The 20,693-nt window shown below is 46.7% G+C and overlaps 1 protein-coding gene across 3 annotated transcripts in view; it reads left to right on the forward strand.

Annotated features, from left to right (window-relative positions):
* Positions 1-20,693, forward strand: part of OSMR (oncostatin M receptor) — a 54,272-nt gene that overhangs the window by 28,255 nt on the left and 5,324 nt on the right. For 2 of the 3 annotated variants that reach the window (XM_058718033.1, XM_058718040.1), the window contains exons 5-15: positions 1,200-1,475; positions 2,801-2,930; positions 3,490-3,641; positions 6,958-7,100; positions 7,465-7,618; positions 11,180-11,256; positions 12,689-12,911; positions 16,076-16,255; positions 17,546-17,650; positions 18,971-19,144; positions 19,709-19,876. In XM_058718033.1, coding sequence (XP_058574016.1) covers positions 1,200-1,475; positions 2,801-2,930; positions 3,490-3,641; positions 6,958-7,100; positions 7,465-7,618; positions 11,180-11,256; positions 12,689-12,911; positions 16,076-16,255; positions 17,546-17,650; positions 18,971-19,144; positions 19,709-19,876 — 1,782 coding nt within the window. The remainder of the gene's footprint in view (positions 1-1,199; positions 1,476-2,800; positions 2,931-3,489; positions 3,642-6,957; positions 7,101-7,464; positions 7,619-11,179; positions 11,257-12,688; positions 12,912-16,075; positions 16,256-17,545; positions 17,651-18,970; positions 19,145-19,708; positions 19,877-20,693) is intronic. The other variant, XM_058718049.1, reaches the window with a different exon arrangement.

Here is a 20,693-nt window from a genome sequence, read left to right on the forward strand (position 1 = left end):
TAGTCTACATATTCATTTAGCCCTCGGCTCAGTCCTTTGAAATGTGTATTAGTCTTATTCCCGCTTCACAGATGAGGAACCTGAGGCACATTTAGTTTAAAGAACCCACGCAAGGTCATCAAGCCAGTTAGCGATAGAGCCAGAATTCCAACCTGACAGCGTGGCTCCAGGGACCGCCCTCTTCACATCACATCCAACTGTTGAACGAGAACACACACAAGAAAAACAGAGATTAGAATAAAAAGATAGTGAGAGAGAGAGAGAGAGAGAACAACAGTAGTTAACAACTTTGGTAAGATAGACTAGATTTCTCAAAACTATAACCTCCAAACTACTCAGGAGCAAATGGAAAGCCTAACTGATGGTTCCTAACCCCCAAACGCTGGTTCTCAACCATGGTTACACATTAGAATCACCTGAGGACCTTTAAGAGCGCTCCTATGCCCAGGCTACACGGTGTGGGTGACGTTGCTGGTGGCAGTTTCAGTGATAGCAGTGGGCCGAGTGAGCAGGAGCAATGGGGCCAAGCGCTTAGAAAGGGGCAGCTCCTTCAGGGAGGCTGACCGTGGAGGAGCAGGTCCAGAGTGGGCTGGAGGGAAGCATGGGGAGGATGGCGAGTTGGCTTACAATGCGGGACACCTGAGGAGTTTTATACACTGGTGGTCATACAGAAGGGGACACAGTGGAACAGGAGATATTTGAGTGACTGGCATTTCTGAGAAGGTGAGAAGAAATGAAGAGGGACACATGGCCGTGGGGATGGGCAGACCTGGCAGGTGTGAATGTGGCTTGGCCACATTTGCTGAGCTGGGGCTCAGACCTAGCTGTGGCGGTGATGAGAGGGGGGAAGGATGGCATGAGATCATGTGCAGCCCACTGAATGCAGATCCTCCCTCGTGGCTGCGGTCCGTAGAGGGCAGCTACCGCTGTCTTAGCCAGATTCTAGCCGTGACCCGGTAATCCCAGTGTGACAGGACGTGCTGTCTTTGTCCAGCAGCAGCTTTCGTGTGACCACAGGAGCCATCTTGGGAAGGATCGTTTCTGCAGGCTCCCAAGTTTAATGGTTTGCCTAGAAATCTAGGCTCCTATTTCTCCGGGAGGTAGAGGAGGTAAATTTATCTGTTGAGAAGGGAGAACAGAGGGGCTGGTTTGACTTGAGTGATGTTCTAACTGAGCTGTCTTTTTTTTTTGTCTTGTAGTACAGAGTTCTCTTGGACACGATCCATTGTTCGTTTTCCCTAAGGATAAGCTGGTGGAAGAAGGCTCCAATGTCACCATTTGTTACGTTTCTAGGAGCCATCAAAACAACATATCCTGTTATTTGGAAGGCGTACGGATGCATGGAGAACAACTTGATCCAAACGTCTGTGTGTTCCGCTTGAAGAACGTTCCTTTCATTAGAGAGACTGGGACAAATATCTATTGTAAGGCAGACCGAGGAGACGTTATAAAAGGCATCGTTCTCTTTGTATCCAGTAAGTATGTACGTTCTCTCTGCTCTCTCTTCCCATTTCTATGGAGTAGCTAGAATGTCCTTTACCAGAAGACAAGTAAACATTTCCACTCGTGGCCTGGATGTTCTTTTGTCTCCCGAATCTTTTAGGAGCGACTCTGGCAAAGATCCTCTGAAGCAGTACTTGCAGGATTTCCTGTTGTTTTCTGGCCCTTATGAACATTTTCTTCCTAGAAACCAAGAGTATTAAAGGGGGGAAAGTTCAGGTCCTGGCCTGGGCCACTGGGAAGGGCCCTGCCTCGCCTTAGCCGTGCTGCAGTCGGACAGTGGGGAGAGAGATGGCAGGTCAGACGACTCCGGAGAGGCAGCCAGTGCTGTGCCCAGGAGACCTGGCTTTAAATCTTCCCACCCCTGGGCGTGTCACGTTGGCTAAGTTTCCTAGCTTCTCTGAGCCAGTTTCCCCCTCTGTGAATGGGCCCAGTAATGGTTGTTTGAGGGTGAATGAACACGGACGGGGCCTGGCCCCGACACTGTAGCTGCACATAGTAGGAATTCGGCAAATGGAGGCCATCCCTGTTCTGAGGTGGGTGCAGAAAGTGTCAGGTGCCTCCGTCGGTGGCAGCCAGTGGAGAGGGAACGTTTTATTGTTTATGTAGGTCTGTGTGAACATACATGCCCGCTGGCCTCCTGTGTTTTGTGTGGAGGCCTCCCTTCCCCTGCCCGCTAGGTAGGCCAGTATCTGCGACTGCCGGGTCCCTGCTTCTGCTGCCAGGGGCAGACTCCAGGCTCCCAGACACCTGATGCAGCTGTTCCCCTTGGAACAGCCTCTGAGAGCCTCAGTGGCTCCGGGGGCTGCCCGGGTCCTTAGAACTCCCACTCCCTGCTGCTGAGTTTAATGGCTCCCCAAATCTGACTTCCCGGCATCCCAAGCATAATAGCCCTGAGGCTCTCTGCAAGCCCCAGCTTCCACAGTGAGGCAGCAGGCAACACTGACTCCATTCATTCATTCTTTCTTTCTTTCGCTCACTCACTCTGGCTGACACTTGGCGACTTGTTGAGCGCCTACTAGCAGGCACTGGGGGTCCAACTTCCATCACATGGACACAGCGCAGCTCACCGCAGAACTACCACCGGTCCCCGTCCCGGTGATGCCTCAGAAAAGAACAAGGAAAGGAAGAGAAGGGGCCAAGATGGGGCACCTGACACGTGACCTTCTGGAGCTGCCAGTGTGATCCTTCTGTCATTCAGCCCTGTGGCCTCAGACCCAAAGGGAGCTTTTCCGATTTTCCTTGTTTTTCAATAAAGGGATTTGACTAGATCTTTCATCTGTTTTCTTTGTGTGGCCAGAAGTATTTGAAGAGCCCAAGGATTTTTCTTGTGAAACCCGGGACTTGAAGACTTTGAACTGTACTTGGGCTCCCGGGAGCGACGCTGGCTTGCTCACACAGCTTTCCCAAAGCTACACTTTGTTTGAATCGTAAGTTGGCTCTGATTACGTTCTTGACAGGTCCCTTCTCGTGCCAACAATAAGGGTCACATTTAGATGTTACAGACAATGTGAAGAAATAGTTTACAACCACCCTACCAGAGTCAGAAAGAAGTCTTTAAGCGGTCACAACTGTATAATGCTTTTCACCTGAGTTCCGTGAAAGGAAAACGTAGCATAAAATTGATAAAAACAGTTAATGGTGAATCTTGAGGTGTAAATTGTTCCATCTGGTGATCTGGGTATATCTAATCTCTAACTGTTTAAGAATATTCAAAATAAATTGAGGAGTATTCTCACCACCCATGTTGGGGGTGGGCAGTCAGCAATTCATCGCTACATAAACCGAATAAACCTTTAACCACATAAATGGAAGTTGTTGAAACAACATCTTCCTTGGTGGTATTTGTTGATGCAAGTGGATCAGTGCCATTGTGTGCAACCCAGTTTGAAAGCCACCAAGTGTGCCCCAAGGGTACAGGGTTGCAGATCTGCGTTGACAGAAGTGGAAACCCTGAAATTATTGTTTTGGGTGTGTTTTTCTTTTAAGGTTTTCTGGGAAAAAGACACTTTGTAAACACAAAAGCTGGTGTAACTGGCAAGTACCTCCAGACTCCCAAGAAATGTACAACTTCACACTCACAGCTGAAAACTACTTAAGAAAGAGAAGTGTTCATCTTCTTTTCAACCTGACTCATCGAGGTGAGACCAGTGTCGGAGCTTGCTGTGGTTCCTGACTCGTTGTTGTGTCACACACTGTGTGATCAAGGAAATGTGCTGTAGGTGTTAGCCTAAGTCACATCCTACGTGGACGTTTTAATCTATATCTCTTGTCGACGCCACACTTCACGGACGCATGCATGGCCCCTGGTCCCCTATGATTTGTTTTGAAGATGCAGTAAGCACCTGTATGCTTACTACTCACCTTTAGACTAGAATTCTAACAGTAACTCACTTCATCTCCTGCCCCACAGCCCCCCACACCCTGCTCCTCCACTGAGATCATTTAAATCGTGCACGTGTGTGTGCCTGTGTGGGAGTACGTATTCTCACTTCTAATGCAACTCTAAAAAGACTGTATTTTTATTTTGTTTGGTTTTAATGTATGTAAAAGACATCAAGCTATATGTAGTAATTTAGTAATTACTATGTAGATAATATTGAATTGCTAATATTGACCCATATTATTGAGTGTTGTTATAGTCTACTGATTCTCACTGTTATCAAGTATTTCATTGTGTAAGTATACAGTATTTTGTCCAGGCATCTCATTTGTTGGTTTTTCAGGTTGTATCAAGGTTTTGCTCTTGGGTGTGGTGTTAATATGAGCATTATGTATGCAGGACTCATCTCCAGTTGTTTTCCTTGAGTGTATACCTAAGAGCGGGATTGGTGAGGACATAGAGAATTTGAATGTGCCACGTAGGAGACAGTGCCACATGGCTTTCCAAAGTGGCTGTACCAATTATACCCTTGCCCTTGAATTCATGTAGTGTTTCCAAGGTGGTATGGTCGGTCACCCTTTTCATTTTTGTCAGTTTAATGGCTACACCGTGGTATTTTATGGTAGTTTCGATCTACAGTGTTTGACCACCTGTTTTCTCTTTTATGAAATGCAGAATCTTTACACATGTTGTTCACTTTTTCTGGAATGTTCTTCCTTCCCCTTTCACCTTCTTAATTCCTACACATCTTTTAGATTCATCACCACTCAGTCAGCTGGGTAATTACAGAGTGCCTCCAGTGTGGCAGGCACTGGGGACCTGGCAGTGAACAAAACTGGATAGCTGCCCCTTGTGAGCTTGTCTGCTAGTGTGTGTAGGAGGAGGGGTTGAGAGCGGGGAGTAGAGGCATGCAGTAAACATAGCGTACTTCAAGTACTGATACGTGCCATGGAGAAGGTAAAATTCAGGTTTAGGGGAGATAATGCCTGTATCAGGATGAGGGAGTTGAAGAAAGAAAGAAGTAGAAGACGTCTAGGGGAAGAGCATTTGAAGCAAAAAGAATAGGATTTGAAAAGGTCGTGGGATAAGACCAAACTCTGGGTTGTTGGAGAGACAGAAAGAGTGTCCTCATGCCCATACCAGAGATAAAGGAGATTTGGGTGGCAGGCAGTGTCCTGGTCATGTGACAACTGTGGAACTGGATGGTCTTACCTAGTTGTGTTGACAGGTGTTCATCAGGACAGATAAATGATGTGACTCACACTGTGGGAAAAGATCACTCAGGCTGGACCATCCGGGGCAGGGGTGGAGATGGAGAGCTGGTTAGGAGGCCGCTGCGGTTGTCAGGCAGAGACTTTGGACCAGATGGGGTGATGAAGTTGGTGGGGAAGCGGTCATATTGTGAATTCACTTTGGGATAGACTTGGTAGCACTTACTTAGGGAAGGCATGTGCATGGTAAGGGGAGGAGGAATTTAAGATGGTTCCTTAGGATGATTGCAAGGGTTTTGGCCTAAGCAATTGGGCCAGTATTGGAACTATCCCCTGAAATGGGGAGGTACTGGGGAAGAGCAGCTCCGGGCAGGAGCACAGAGTTCCGTGTTTACCAAGTCAAGATTGAGATGTCTTTCAGATATCTCAGGGGAGATGTTGAGACAGTTGGATATAGAGTTTGGAGCGCATCGAACAAGTCTGGGATGGAGAGTTAGACTTGTGAGTGAGTCATCAGCCTGTGGGTAGTGACCGAAAAAGAGATAAAAAAGGAAGGCTCAGGATAGGGACTTCTAGAACTCCATCTTTTTGGCCAGAAACTCCTTTTACACTTTCACTGTCATGACCCCACTTGCAATGTTACATTTATTTAGTAGTTGTCGATTCGTGCTTGCTCCTCTGTTGCCCTTTGAAAGCGAGGGCCGTGCCAGCTTTTGTTTTCTCTCCCATCTGACAATTTCTGTTTTTATTGGTATGTTTGGACCATTTATATGTAACATAATTATTAATAGGGTTGGACGCAAGCCTACCATTTTATTAGTTGTTTTCTATTTGTTCCCTCTGTTTTTGGTCTACACCTCCCTAAAATTGAGTATCTCTTCCCAGCCTGCCACCTTTGGACTATTTCAATACTTTTTTAGTATTCCACTTCAATTTATCTACTGGCTTTTGCCTACATATATTTGTATTCCTTCCCCCCCCCCCCCCGGAGATTACAATATGTTATTAATCTTTCACAAGAGTTAGTATTTTTCACTTTAGGTAAAACATAGAAGCCTTCCTTTACCCTCTCACTACCAATGCAGCAATACTTGAATTTCTGGTCTTCTCTGCCTGCCACTATCAGAGTTCTCAAATAGAATATTCAAGAATGCTCCATGTGATATATTTAATTGGATTCAGGGGGATAGACAGGATGGGAGGGGCTTTCTTTATTTTTTCAAGACCTGAACCTCATCCAGTCAGTTTTTCATTTCAGATATTATATTTTTTGGCTCCAAAATTTCCATTTGATTCTTTTTTTTTTTTTAATAGTTTCTATTTCTCTGCCGAGAAGTGTTTTTCTTCTATTCATTTCAAATGTGCTTACTTTTATGTCACGGATCTGTCTTAAAGTCCGTACGAATTGCATTCTTATGGACGGGTCACCGTGAGGTTGGCATCCTTTGACTGTCTTTTCTCTTGGAAACTAGTGACATGTTCTGGAGTTTTGTAGGTAGAATAATTCTAGATTGTACCTTTGATATTACTGACGTTATTTTATTTAGATTTTGGGTTCTGTTATGTTCTCCCCATGAGCCCCTTCTCCAAGTTTTGATTCTCCTTCATAATCTGCCTGCTTTTGTTTAATTTTAAAAGTCCTCAGTAGTTTCTTTTTATGTTTTGTTCAGAGTTTCTAATATAATTGGTGAGAGAGAAAGGCTATAGTTGGCTTACTCCATCTGTGCTCTAAGTCTGGTTTTGTTGCCATTTTTTCAAAACTAAACAAAAATAAATAAGAAATGAACTGCCTATTTACCAAAGTCTTTGGATGTATGCTTGAATTTTTTTTTAAATTTTGTTTCCTTTTTTTTTTTTTGGCAGTTCACCCAATGGCTCCCTTTAACGTATTTGTCAAAAATGTAAGTGCCACCAATGCCACCATGACCTGGAAGGTCCACTCCATTGGGAATTATTCCACACTATTGTGTCAGATTGAACTCTATGGTGAAGGAAAAGTGATACAAGTAAGAATACTGCTTCGCTTTCTATTTTCAAAAATCTCTTTATGTCCTGAACAGAGAGACTAATGAATAAAACCTCTTTAAAATCTTATTTCTGTGTGGGTTCAGATGATATGGGTCATCTGTTTAAAAACAGTCCTGACATTAATCACAAGCTTTAGCATTGGGCAGAGGGCCTTCGAGATTTTTTCACAAAGAAGTAGTAGTCGTACCCCACCTCAGAATGGACCAGGCTGTGATTGGACTTTGCCATGAAGTATGCTCGTTGGTCCTCCTGTCTTCTTTCTTCTTTCTTCCTGTCTCCTTTTTTCAGTTCATCTCATTGATCTTCTTCTTTTCCTTCCTCCCTTCCTTCCTTTCTTCGAAGAAGCAAAATGTTTCTGTCAAGGTGAATGGTAAGCACCTCATGAAGAAACTGGAGCCTTCCACAGAGTACGCGGCCCAAGTGCGCTGTGCTAATGCCAACCACTTCTGGAAATGGAGTGAATGGACTCGTCGCAACTTTACCACGGCTGAAGCTGGTATGTTCAGTTCCCCTCTCTTTAACCCAAGGATCTAAACTGACTCACGAGAGATGGGTTGGTTTCCCCGAGAGCGTTCAGTTGTACCAAAAACTAAGGAAAAACTATTACAACAGAGGCTGAATATCATCGTTTTGTGGTTGTTTTGTTTTGTTCATTTATTGTTTTTCAGAGAGAGCACTTGCGAACATGAGCTGGGGCGGGTTGGAGGGGGGGCGGGCAGAGGGAGAGGAAAGAGACAACCTTAAGCAGGCTCCACACCCAGTGAGGAGACCACCTTGGGACTTGATCCCACAGCCTGGGATTGTGACCCGAGCCGAAATTGGGAGTCGGACGCTTAATGGACTGAACCACCCAGGCGCCCCTGAATACCATCTTTTAAAAAAAGAGCTGAATTAAATGCTTAGTGAGATGTGAACGGGAAGACATCCACCTCAATGGGATCCACCTCATCCACCTCAATGGTCATCCACCTCAATGACCTAGGTCATTCAGCATTATTTCTTTTGTATGTTTTCTCTCTCGTCTTTGGTTTTGCCAGAACGGCTTATAAGCTCCTGGCGTTGCTGGATTCCCATCGGATCTGGGGCTCCGTAAATTAGGATGGACTTTTAAATTAAGGACTGGGGACAAACAGTAGTGTTGCTGCCGAGGAAGGCATTGATCTCATACCAAACAACTTCAGGCTATGTTTGGAAATGTAATGGTGTTTGGAAACTTAACAATTATTGATACATCATTTGTTCAACAACAGCAAACTGTGAGCCTTCTCCATCACTGTTGCGGTGGGAGGTTCCTCACCACTGATGGAACAGTGGGTGGGCTTTTCTGACAAATAACCATTATCTTTCAGTTCACATAGGCCTCAGGAGACTGGATGGCCCAGCCCTGCTTTCCTCTCCTCCCAATTCAAAATAATAAGTTACTGTTGTTGACCAGTTTACAGATGAGGCAGTTTGGGCCCATAGATTGGAGAGACTCACCTAGTTTGCAAAGTTAATGAATGGCAGAGACATAACAGTATTAATAATTGTAATAGCAGCTAACATTGAGCTCCAGACAGCTTGAGGCGCTTGCTGTGTTTTTCCCTTTTCCTCCTCACAGCACGCAGGAGACACTATGAGTAATTATCCTCACGTCCTAGATGAGGACAGGAGGCACAGAGAAGCTAAGTGACTTAATTGGCTTAGCCCGTCAGCCTGTCGACTGTGACCCACACCCAGGCCACCTGACTCCAGAGCACCCTCCTTAACCAGAGCTGGATTCTATGTTTTCTGTCTCTTGATGTTGTTATTACAGCCTTGAGATCTTGTTGATTCAGGTCTTGTTCTTTGGCTTCCAAAGGAAGGATTACATGTATATATTTTATTCTTGCTTATATTTATGTGTATAGGCTGGCAGGGCTCTTTCTGTGTCTCTCCATGAGGACCATTTTATTTTATTTTATTTTTAAGATTATTTATTTATTTTGAAAGAGAGAGAGCAAATGCACATGCTTGCACATGTGGGAGAGGGACAGAGAGAGAGGGAGAGAGAGAGAGAGAGAGAGAGAGAATCCCAAGCAGGCTCCACATTGTCAGTGCAGAGCCCTGTATGGGCTCTCGATCTCACGAACCTTGAGACCATAATCTGAGCCAAAAACCAAGAGTCAGAAGCTTAACCGACTGAGCCACCCAGGCGCTCCCCCTTGAGGACCGTTAAAGCAGTGACTCGAGCTGAGGGGTGACAGGGACAGCTGATCGGGTCCTACACAAGGGTTGGTCACCAGTTGTACGTGGCAGGCTCCCTCTCCTTGTCTGATGTACCCACCCCTCCCCTCACTGGGAGCATAGACCCCTCAAGAGTCTGCCGCAGAGAGCCCTGTTCCTGACAGTAATGTCACTCCCCAGTTTTGTCTTCTTAAAGAATTTTTACTTTGTTACTGCTTGGCTTTGGGTTTGTTTTTTTGTTTTTGTTTTTTTTTTGGAAGTTTATTCCAACACTATAACTAAAGTTAAGTGCAAAAGGAAAGTGGCAAACGGATAGAGTGTTTAGTAAATTGTATATACTTTTAGGTTGTAGTACCGTAAACCATAGAATAATTAATGTTGCTTTTGAAGAGAACAAGAAAATGAGATGAATTTGCTAGTGATGAATCTATAGATTTTTTTTTTTTTTTTTTTGCCTCTGATAACACTTTGCTTGATGCTGGAAAAGTCGATGCCTATGTGTATTATAACCATACTTAAGTAGAATTGTAGTGAGCAGACTTAAATGGCACCAGGGTAGAGACTATGTGACACAAATATGGAGCACTGTCAACTGTGCTGTGGGGCACTGTTCTGACAAGGACTAATTTATAAACCAGCTGAAGATTTTGCATTGAGCTTAGAGTCCCATGTTGTTTCAATACGTTTTTGTTTTTGTTTTTTAATTTTTTTTTTCAACGTTTTTTATTTATTTTTGGGACAGAGAGAGACAGAGCATGAACGGGGGAGGAGCAGAGAGAGAGGGAGACACAGAATCGGAAACAGGCTCCAGGCTCCGAGCCATCAGCCCAGAGCCTGACGCGGGGCTCGAACTCACGGACCGCGAGATGGTGACCTGGCTGAAGTCGGACGCTTAACCGACTGCGCCACCCAGGCGCCCCTCAATACGTTTTTGATTTAATATTGGCTTCTCCAGTGGGCTATTTAGCAAATTGAAATCTGCTTCAATACATTTTTTAAGAAAATACACGGTCATCTTTAAATTGAGGAGAAAGTGTCCGCAACTAAAAAAGGACTTAAATTTCAGTTATCAGGGGCAGTAAACTATATTTTTATAAAACAGCTAAATCTTTATGTGTTATGTTCCAAAGTAATTCTTCCTCCATGGGGATGTTTGGAATCAGATCACTTGTCCTACAGTTGATTGGAGGTAAAGACAAGGATGCACACTTTTCCAGAACAATGTAGCAAGGGCAGTGAACAGGTGCTCTGAGTGTCTGTGGGGCGGGCAGCTGACCCAGGCAGGCCAGGAGCTGGGGGAGAGAGCAGCGTGGGGAGGCGGGGGATGTGGCCTTCCCAGTGGAGGGGGATCGAGGAGAGGCACCCAGGCTAGGACCCGGTGAGAAGACCAGCCAATGTGAATTGTGAAGGTGTGGAAGGGTACAACCAGCCCCTGGGCTGTCCATTAGCACGCTTCCGTTACAACCTTTGCGAAGGGAGCAAGGCTGTAGTAATGGTCTGCTGCTCCTAGAAATTCAACAAATGGGAAATTTACCTAACTGACCTCCTAGAGTTGGTCTAGCTGATGGATGGTTCCAAAATGTTCCGGTGACTTCCAAAAGCTCAGGCTTGATAAGAGCTTTTCAGTTTGATGCAGCAGACCTTTTGTACGGCACCTACCATGTGCACCGGGTGAGGAGTGAACAATGCGGCCGTGGTCACGTGGGTGGAAGTCACAGAGAGTGAGAAAATGAGAAACAAGCCTCAGGTAGGACAGGTCATCTTCGCCACCTTTGACCAGAGTAGAAAAAGGGTGAACGTACCGTTCTCCATACATATCGCAACCCACGATCTTTTCTTTGGTTGATTTCAGCTCCCTCAGAGGCTCCTGATGTCTGGAGGAATGTGAAGTCAGTGCAGGGACATTGTGTCGTGACTTTATTCTGGAAGGTAAGATGCACAGATTCCACCAGACACGTTGGCTTGGCACTGTCCCTCAGTGGGACGCTGGCTGCCGGTGCAGGGCTCCAGCTGGCAGGGATCTTAACATGAGTCGAGCAGAACGTCTTACCCAGTGGGGGAATCCCCGCCCCCACCCGTCTCCTTGATGCTCAGACTGTTCCCTCCTGGACAGCCGGTGGCGCGGATGGCGGGTTCTGACTGTTGGAAGCTGTAGCTCTGTAACTTCTGTCCAGCCTTGCTCTAAGTTTTGCAAGGCCCGGGGCACCGGTGTAAGTGGAAAAGCACATACCATATTTGAAAGATACGACTATTTACGTACAGTACTTACATGTAGGAGTTAGGGGTCAAGCTAAAAAATACTTTACATGTATTTTGAAAAAAGTAAACTAAAATCTATTTTGTCATTGTGCCTTGTCTATTAAGGCCTCCATGGCAACCTGGAAGTCCAGGCTTGTGCTTGAAACTCCCGGATTCCTCAGCTCGTGTTTTTGTATCAAACATGACCGTACCGGATGGCTTGGCCCCCAGCCACCGCCCACCTGGCTGTCCTTCCCACCTCCACACTGGCTGTCTCCGCAGGGAGCCCAGGCACTCACACATGGGCACAGCCCCGCAGACAGCCGCTCTCTGCACCCATTCTCAGACCTGAGGGTGCTCACACCAGGGGCACCGGCTGTTCTTGAGAGGGCAGGCTGGGGGGGACGGTCCCTGGCACCAGGCTTGGGACCTTGTGGGCAGGGAATTCTCTTCGACCTGGAGGATGGTCTAGAGGGAACCGCGTGCTCCGTGAATGGCTCAGGGCACAACTGCACAGGGAAAGATGGCTGGAGGGGGAAGGAAGGCCAGGGGCCAGGCCCCTCCTGCCCGGGTCTGCTCGTGTCTTCTCCCCTCGGTGCCCTCTGAGTCCCTTCTTGCCCAGGCTGAAGGAGCCCCTTCCTCTCCTGACTTGGTCATGCTTCTCTAGATCCAACATGCTCTTGAGGAGCTCAAGTAGTCCTGTTCTGTACTCCACTTCAGTTACCACGGAATGCCTGATTTCAAGCTTGCTTTAGACGGTTATTTTCTCTATTAAACTGTTTTTTAATTTGCTGGTGTGTGTGTGTGTGTGTGTGTGTGTGTGTGTGTAAAGCAGTTGGGGGCCAGGAAAGATGAAAAAGTAATGATGCAAACTCCTTTCAAAGAAAAACCCATTTTGAATTTTTTAACATTTATTTTTGAGAGAGTGGGGGAGGGGCAGAGAGCGGAAGACAGGATCCCAAGCAGGCCCCCGCTATGAGTGTAGACCCCAATGTGGGGCTTGAACTCAACAAGCTGTAAGATCATTGCCTGAGCCGAAATCAAGAGTCGGCCGCTTAACTGCCTGAGCCACCCAGGTGCCCCGAAAACCCATTTTGAAATGATTGTCCGTATTTTCTCTCAGCCACTATCAAAATTGCAGGCCAATGGGAAGATTCTCTTCTATAATGTAGTTCTAGAAAATCTAGACAGACCGTCCACCTTGAAGCTCCTCTCCATTCCTGCTCCGGCCAATGGCACAGAACTAACCCTCGACCAGTGTTCTTACCAAATCCGCGTCACAGCTAACAACAGTGTGGGCACGTCCCCCGCTTCGGTCATCGCCGTGTCCGGAGACCCTGGAAACAGTGAGTTTCGTTTTGTTTTTATTCTGTGGCCCAGGTGATGTTATTAAGTAGCAACGGACACATTGGAAAGGCAGTAACCTGGCGGGACAAAAGAGCTAGCTCCTGAACGCCATTAGTCTTTTTCTTTTGGTCCAGGCATAGCTGTGTGTTTCCCGGGACAGCCCTCCTCGGTGTGAGAGTTCAGCCACAGCTCAGGACATTGCTGCCCTGAGATTCTCCAAGAAATTCAGAGAATGATCTCACATTTGCTCAAGTAAATGCAACACCAATAAGCAGTCTTCGCTGAGAGCTGGGGTTGGTGTAAACGTGCTTTGTAGCTTATGAAATTGCGGGTCGCATTTATCGTACTGTAAAATATTTGTCAGTCCTTGCCACCCAGAAAGAGCCCATTAGCATTGCCAGAGGTGAGAAGGAGAACTGACTGGCATCATCTTTCTGGAAGGCTTTGCTGAAGTAGAATGAAAGATGGCAACTGGCTAATCCCTCAGCCTGTGAGAGACCAGACAAGGTAGAGATGACCTTACGTGGACAGTCAGTAGCCATATGAATTACCTTCTTGGGAGAGCTGTAAAAAGAGGTTGGGTATACTACCCCCCCGCCAACACACGCACGCACAGGAACGCGTAGGAGACAACGCACGCTTGGGCACAAAGTAGTCGACGTCGTGTACTCATTTGTGCACCTGTCGATCATGCTCTTCTTCAGGCTCTGCTGTGACACTTTCAGGTCCTGCTCATGGGGCTACAGCACGTTGTGTTATACCTGTTACTCAGGCTAGGCTTCAATTTAGGTTAAGTAGGCTCGATGAGAGAGAAGTGTTGCTTGGTTTTATTTTATTTATTTTTAAAGAACAATCCGGTGTGTCAAGTAAGAAAAAGAAATTAAGCTTGGGCACAGAAGAAAAACTAAGGAGTTACTTAACGTGACCTTTGCTTATCAAGAACTGCATTAGAGAAGGAAGTGAAAAGCTGTATTCTGTCTTCATTAGGACAAAGCAGGAAGAGTGGGCATTTCATTCACCCTGGGGGAGCTGATAGATAAAAGAAGATGGCCTTGAATGAGGCCCGGTTCCAAACAACACTAAGCACTGTAACCTGTTTGGGGGTCTTCTCTATCTGTGGGTTCCTACCGAACCTTCCTTCCCTATGCCCTGCTCTCAGACCTCCATGCCTTCCCCCGTGAGGGTATCCAGTCTTCCTTAAGTGGCCCACATTCTTTTTTTTTTTTTTCTTAATATTTATTTATATTTGAGGGAGAGAGAGGGAGAGTGAACGTGTGAGTGGGGGAGGGGCAGGCTCCAGGCTCTGAGCTGTCAACACAGAGCCCAACACGGGGCTCAAACCCACGAGCTGTGGGATCATGACCTGAGCCGAAGTCAGACGCTCAACCGACTGAGCCACCCAGGTGCCCCCCAGTGGCCCACATTCTTAAATCACTTCAGTGGATAAAATCACCAATGTGCTATGAGGCCGACAGTTAAGGTTAAGCCAATTCATACTAGAGTGTGAATGACTGAAAAAACATGTCCTTTCTCCTTCCCTCTGTCTCCACTTCTTAAAACATATTTGCAGCTTTCAAACAGCAGCTTGATAAGAGTTACAGTTCTAAGTTTGGGATGAAATTTTAGCCAGTGTGAGTAAGAGTGAAAAATGTCAACTTTGATGCAAACGAGATTTATTTCTTTAACGGAAGAAGACAGGGAAGCCACATAGGTGGGGTATACAAAGGCCTTCATGGGGAACCCTTTATCTTATACCTAGAGCTACACATCCCTTTGGGTGTCCCCCACTGGATAATAACTACAAAAATTAATAGCACTGTGCTTTCACACCAATGTTCAGGTGTAATTAGGATTGCCCAATAAAATACAGGATGCCCAGTTAAATTCAAATTGCAGATGAACAACGAGTCAAGTTTTAGTAGAAGTCTATACCAAGCCATGTTTGCTCCTTTCTGAGCAAATACTGCTTTTCTGAGCAGCTGTCTGCAGGCCCAGTCCTGGTCTGGGTCTGTCTCACTTGACTGGCTGGGACCACTGCCCTGTCAACAGTGGCGGGCTGTGAGGTCAGCCTCGGGAACTAGGAGAAATTCTCATCCCTGAAGGCGCAGGGTGAGTCTGCTTGAAATCACTAGAACTGTCGTCCGTTGAGATCATATCGCTTTTTTCCAATTTAAACCTATCGTGGCTGATAAAGTGTGTTGAGATTGGTCATGAGCAGTGTGCACGTCCCTGCATAGTCCAACTTGGTACGTATCTGAACTCTTTCCTTTGTTGTTCTCACTCGGTTTCTCCCCCTAACATCACAGACGTAATAGTTCAGGAGCAGCCAGCATCATGTGGGGGGATTAAGGCGCATTATTTATCTGTCCAACAGATACTTTTTAAAAGTAGATCGAGTACCAAGGGGTGCCTGGGTGGCCATGTCGATTAAGTGTCTGACTCTTGGCTTCGGCTCAGGTCATAGTCTCACGGTTCATGAGTTCGAGCCCCACGTCAGGCTCTGCACCAACAGCACAGAGCCTGCTTGGGATTCTCTCTCTCTCTCCCTCTCTCCCTGCCCACCCCCCCCCCCCTTGTGTGCTCTGCTTCCCTCTCTCTCTCAAAATAAATAAATAACTAAAGTTTAAAGAAAAAAAAAAAAAGGTGGATCAAATGCCAAACATGGGGTCAGCCAGTTTTTCGAGTAAAGGGGAAGATAGGAAATATTTCAGGCTTCACAGATCTGCCTCAGTTCGATATCGTACGATCGTACGATCGTATGATCGGCCTCTGTTCGATATTCTGTATTCTTTGTTTTTGGCAGCTCTTTAAAAATCTTAAACCCCTTCTTAGCTCAAGGGTCATAAAACAAGCTTTGGAGGCTGGATTTGGCCTGATGGCAAGTTGTTCACTGACGCTTGTCTTGGGGCTGAAGTCTCGTTGGGTCTCAGAAGATTAGAACAGAGGTATCCTAAGGGCAGATGTAAATATTTGCTGGGGGGTGAGAGGCAGGAAATCACCTGTGAAAACATTACCCCATCCCCGAGCTTCTGTAGCCACTCAAGTGATGGGGCCCTTAACTGTCAGAGACAGTACGTGTTCAAGTCTATTTTCTTCTTCAAACGCTTTTTTGAAAATGTACAATGAATTCCATCTGAAGCATGGCTGTATTTGTAATGTGCAGAAGAGGTTGAAGAAGAAAGAGTCAAGGGCACAGAGGACGGATTCTGTCTGTCTTGGAAACCCCAACCCGGAGACGTCACGGGCTACGTCGTGGAGTGGTGTGAACGTCCCGGGGACCCGCTCTGTGATCTCCAGTGGAAAAACCTAGGTCCCAATACCACAAGCACAGTTGTTAGCTCAGGTAAGGAGAGTCCTCCGTGTTACCATCTTGTTCCCTGCACCTTGCAGCAAGTTCAACCAGGACCTCTGGACCATCTCATGGATACTTGGTGCTAAACTAATCATTTTGAAATGATGAAATCAGGCCCGGGGGCGAGGAGTTCACATTTTGCAATGATGTGGTCTAAGATTTGGTCTGAAACCTACTTTCACAGACACGCTCTGGACCTGAGGCTGGGATAGGTTTTCACGATTTCATAAATTTGTGCCTTGAAATCAGTTGTCTCAAATGAACGGCAAAGGGACATTATAACCCTCCCCGTCTAGAGAGGTGTATGGATTTGGGACACATTTAGGACATCGCGTGGTCGGAGTCAATCATCAGCTCCTTCACTTTCGGTGGCAAATGTAGAATTTGATCTCTTACCTCCCACGTTGGAGTTGTAATTTCAGGATTGGCAATTTAGCCGAGTCCCAGAAGCCTAGGTTTGCCGCTGGAGTAGAGGTGTCAGTAGCGCCATCTGCTGGGCTCGAGGTAAAGATGTGGGGAATCGTCGACCTGCAGAGGGTGACGGAGGCCAGGGAGGGCATTCAGTGGGCCGGGGCGGTGTCAGTGGCATGGCGGTGCCGAAGGTGGATTGCAGAGGTGCGGGTGTGAGGGGAAAATGAGGAAGTGCAAGCAAAGCCTTCCAGTGCTCAGCTTGGTGGGGTGGGGGGTGGCGAGAGAAGACAAGTCGCTGCGGGGGACTTGGAGTCAGAAGAGACTTTAAAATGGTTTTCTGGGGACGCCTGGGTGGCTCAGTCGGTCGAGCTTCCGACTTCGGCTCAGGTCATGATCTCACGGCTCGTGGGTTCGAGCCCCGTGTCGGGCTCTGTGCTGACAGCTCCGAGCCTGGAGCCTGCTTCGGATTCTGTGTCTTCCCCTCTCTCTCTCTCTCTCTCTGCTCCCTCCCCTGCTCACACTCTGTCAGTCTCTCTCTCTCAAAAACTAAATAAACATTAAAAAGTAAAATAAAATAAAATGGTTTTCTGTGCGTGACTGAATTCTGCACCCACTTTCCTGCACGTGGACAAAATGGTGTTGGAGAGCCCTTGTTGGAGAGGACGGCGTAGAGGACAGCTTCCGCAGGCTTAGTTGGAGTCAGTGGACTCTAAGGCCAGCGGAAGCAGGGAAGACGGTGGAGATGAAGTGCAGAAATCCCGAGGAGGAAGGCATTTAGGAGACGCCAATTCATTTTTCATTTGTTCCTTTGCAGAAATAAAGAGAATGTCACTTTGTGTTATTGAAAACCTGTTGACCTTTCTTCCGTAGATGCTTTTAGACCAGGGGTTCGATACAACTTCAGAATTTATGGAATTTCTACAGAAAGGATTCCTTATTTATTAGAGAAAAAAACGGGATACTCCCAGGAACTGGGTAAGTCTACAGCGCTTAACGTGTCCGTGGGCAGACTTGTTCAGAACAATCCAGAGATCCGAGCTGTGGGTTCAGGAATATTTCAACACTCTTCCTGATTTTCAGGGTCCCATTTGTTCTGGTAATTGGATTTAAAAAATATTTTTACTCATAAACTCTAAACCATTTTCATTAAAGACAGTGTATGGCAAAAGAAGACAAACTCATTCTAATTTTGCCACCCCAGAAAACAAATATCCAGAGTTCATATTTGATGTATTTCCAGGGATTTCTCTCCCTGTACAGATAAACATTTTTAAGTAAAAAGGGGACTTTCTCCAGTTTATAAAGTGCTTTTTTGACGCATGTCACTAAGTATTATTTAACTATATCATTGCAAATAATTGTTTGCATATGTCAAATCGCCTGTCGTCGGACATTGAGGATTACACGTTTTTCAACTATAAACTATGAAACGCATCTTAAGTGACTTCTGTCTGCAGTGCTCAGTCTCTTTTATCCTTAGCCCAACCTCTTATGCCCCGAGTCACCATCATTCTAGTGAAATCTTTGTCCATATCCACAATAATGGTTTTTAGATGAGGTCTTAGAATACTTGAGTCAAGGCTTGAATTTACATAGTTTCTCATTTCTTTTACAATTTTTAAGACTTTTGACACATGCCGTGAAATCATCCTCTGGAAATTTTCCTGTGGTTCCACCAGCCACGGAAGGCAATTTCGATCCCGCTGAAATCTGGGCCCTTTGGGACCTCTCCTCCCTTGCACCGATCAGGTCACCTCTTCCCACCCCTTCATGGGTGGGAGGGGGCTGAGACCGGCAGGGTGTGCGCGCACGTGCGTGTGAAACAGGCTCAGGAAACCTCCAGAACAAACACTCCTGGGTTGCTTCAGTGACGCTTGCATAGCTTGGTGCTGTCACAACCCGGGAGCTAGAGTCCCGCCAAAACCCCCTTCAGTCCGTCCTCTGGCAGGGTCTTCCGTCAAGCACTGTTAAGAATCCAAGAGCAGAATGAAGTCTAAGAAGGCCTTCATTCTCCTTTTTGCTGCGTGACCTCGCGCAAGCTGTTGAGTCTCTCTGGCCGTCCTTGTCTTCATCTGTGAAAGGCAAGACTTGGACAGGAAGATGGGTCACCTCCTTCCCAGGCCTCACAAACTGTGTCAGGGCATAAATCCCCCCGAGAAGTGGAGAAAACTCCCGAACGAGGCATGTAAGTGCCTACAGGCTCTGGGGTTGGCTGTGGCCCTACTTTTAGTTCACGTGAGCCCTCTGAGAAGATTTGCGAGTGATGACTCTTCTTACCCCAACTTCCTTTCCCAGTGCCTTCAGACAACCCTCAAGTGCTCATGAGTAACCTGACCTCCTACTCCTTTACTCTGAGCTGGAAGGACTATGCCGCCGAGTCCCAGCCCGGTTTTGTACGAGGGTACTCCCTCTATCTGAAGTCCAAGGCTGCGCGGTGCCTCCCGGGATCTGAAAAGGCAGTCCTCTCAGGTGACGCGTGTGTTTGTTGGCTGGTTTACTCTTTCAAGACTTCACTCTTCAAAACCGCCAGCGAGGCGGCCATGTCTGAGCCCGGCCACACCGAATCCTGTTCTCGCATGCTTTTTGATCCAGAGTGTTCTTCAGCAAACTAGTGGGCCAGACGGCAGGGGGTCAGTGTTTTGACTTACTTAAAACAGAGTGCCCGGTATTTTGGGAAGCATTTGAAATACCATCAGCGGCTTCGGAAAACCTGCCGGTTACGAAGGTTTTCTTTTTTTCCCTTTGACTTTGTTAAAGGTTATTACAATGTATTTTTAAGTCTCTCCCCAGCTCTTACTGTCTCTCCCACACTTGCTCTCTGTGCTCTCTCTGGATCACCAGCTTTTCTTGCCATGTTTTCAAGATTTCACCCATGACCCAGAGTGATGAAATGATGATTTAATATTTGATTGGTGTAGGATGTTGACGGTGCTGAGTCAACAAGACGATTATTGGTGCCCAACCCTGTCATAAGATCTCTCTCACGCTTTTTTTTTTCCTTGAAAAAAAATTTTTTTTTCTTTTAAATTACAGATGATTCAATATGTTGCAAATACAAAATTGACAACCCCAAACAGAAGACATTTGTCGTGGAAAACCTGCAGCCCGCATCTTTCTATGAGTTTTTCCTCACTCCGTACACCAGTGTCGGCGAGGGCCCCCAGGGCGCTTTCACAAAGGTCACAACTCCAGATGAATACTGTGAGTTGTCGAGATCAGGAATTTTTAAACCTTTCTTCTCTGTCTCTCTTTCTCTTTCTCTAGATGGGATTCTGTGTCACACACACACAAAAAATGTCACACAGAATCCAATTACGTTAAACAGACAAGAGTCTGACTGACTTATGACCTGGAACCTTCCTCTGGCCTGTCTGTCGCTGTGGTCCCTGAGCCACTCGGGCCCACAATGGCTTGAAAATCACAGATGGCAGTTTCCTGTCAACTTCAGAAGGGCCCCCGGGGCCCCAGACCCACTGTCTAGAGGAGGGCGGGTGGTTTTCTCAGCAGAGCTGCCCTCGGCAGCCCAGCCGGCTCCCTGGCTGGTTTCCCTCAGTGGCAAACCAGCCGCTTCCTGACTTTGCCTTTCTGGGGGCAGTTGAGAGAGATGGGGCGGGGTCTGCTGGGATCAGGCAGGTTCCTTCATGAACCTGCTATTTGCCGATTGGTGGGGAAAAAATGAGACAAAGAGATCCACTTTTCAAAACGCATTTGGCTTGAAAGAAGGAGAAAGAAGAGGGCAGGGAGAAGGGCAGCAGGAACCAGTTAATGGTAAATCAGATTCTGGTGGTAAACACTGACCTCCGATAAACAGGAAGGTGGGGGTGGGGGTGCAGGGGGAGGAAGATACTGATGGAGAGGAAGAGGAAAAGCAAGTATCAAATTGTGTATCATGGAAGGTCCCCACTGGAAGGGACCTTTGCAGACACTCCTCTCTGGGAAACAGGCTGAAAAGTCTGCCCCAAGTTACCAGCGATCCTAGGTCCTCGGTGCAGGGTCCCTTTGCTGGTGGCGGAGCCGT

Source organism: Neofelis nebulosa, chromosome 1 (genome assembly GCF_028018385.1).
Source record: "Neofelis nebulosa isolate mNeoNeb1 chromosome 1, mNeoNeb1.pri, whole genome shotgun sequence".
NCBI lineage: Eukaryota > Metazoa > Chordata > Mammalia > Carnivora > Felidae > Neofelis > Neofelis nebulosa.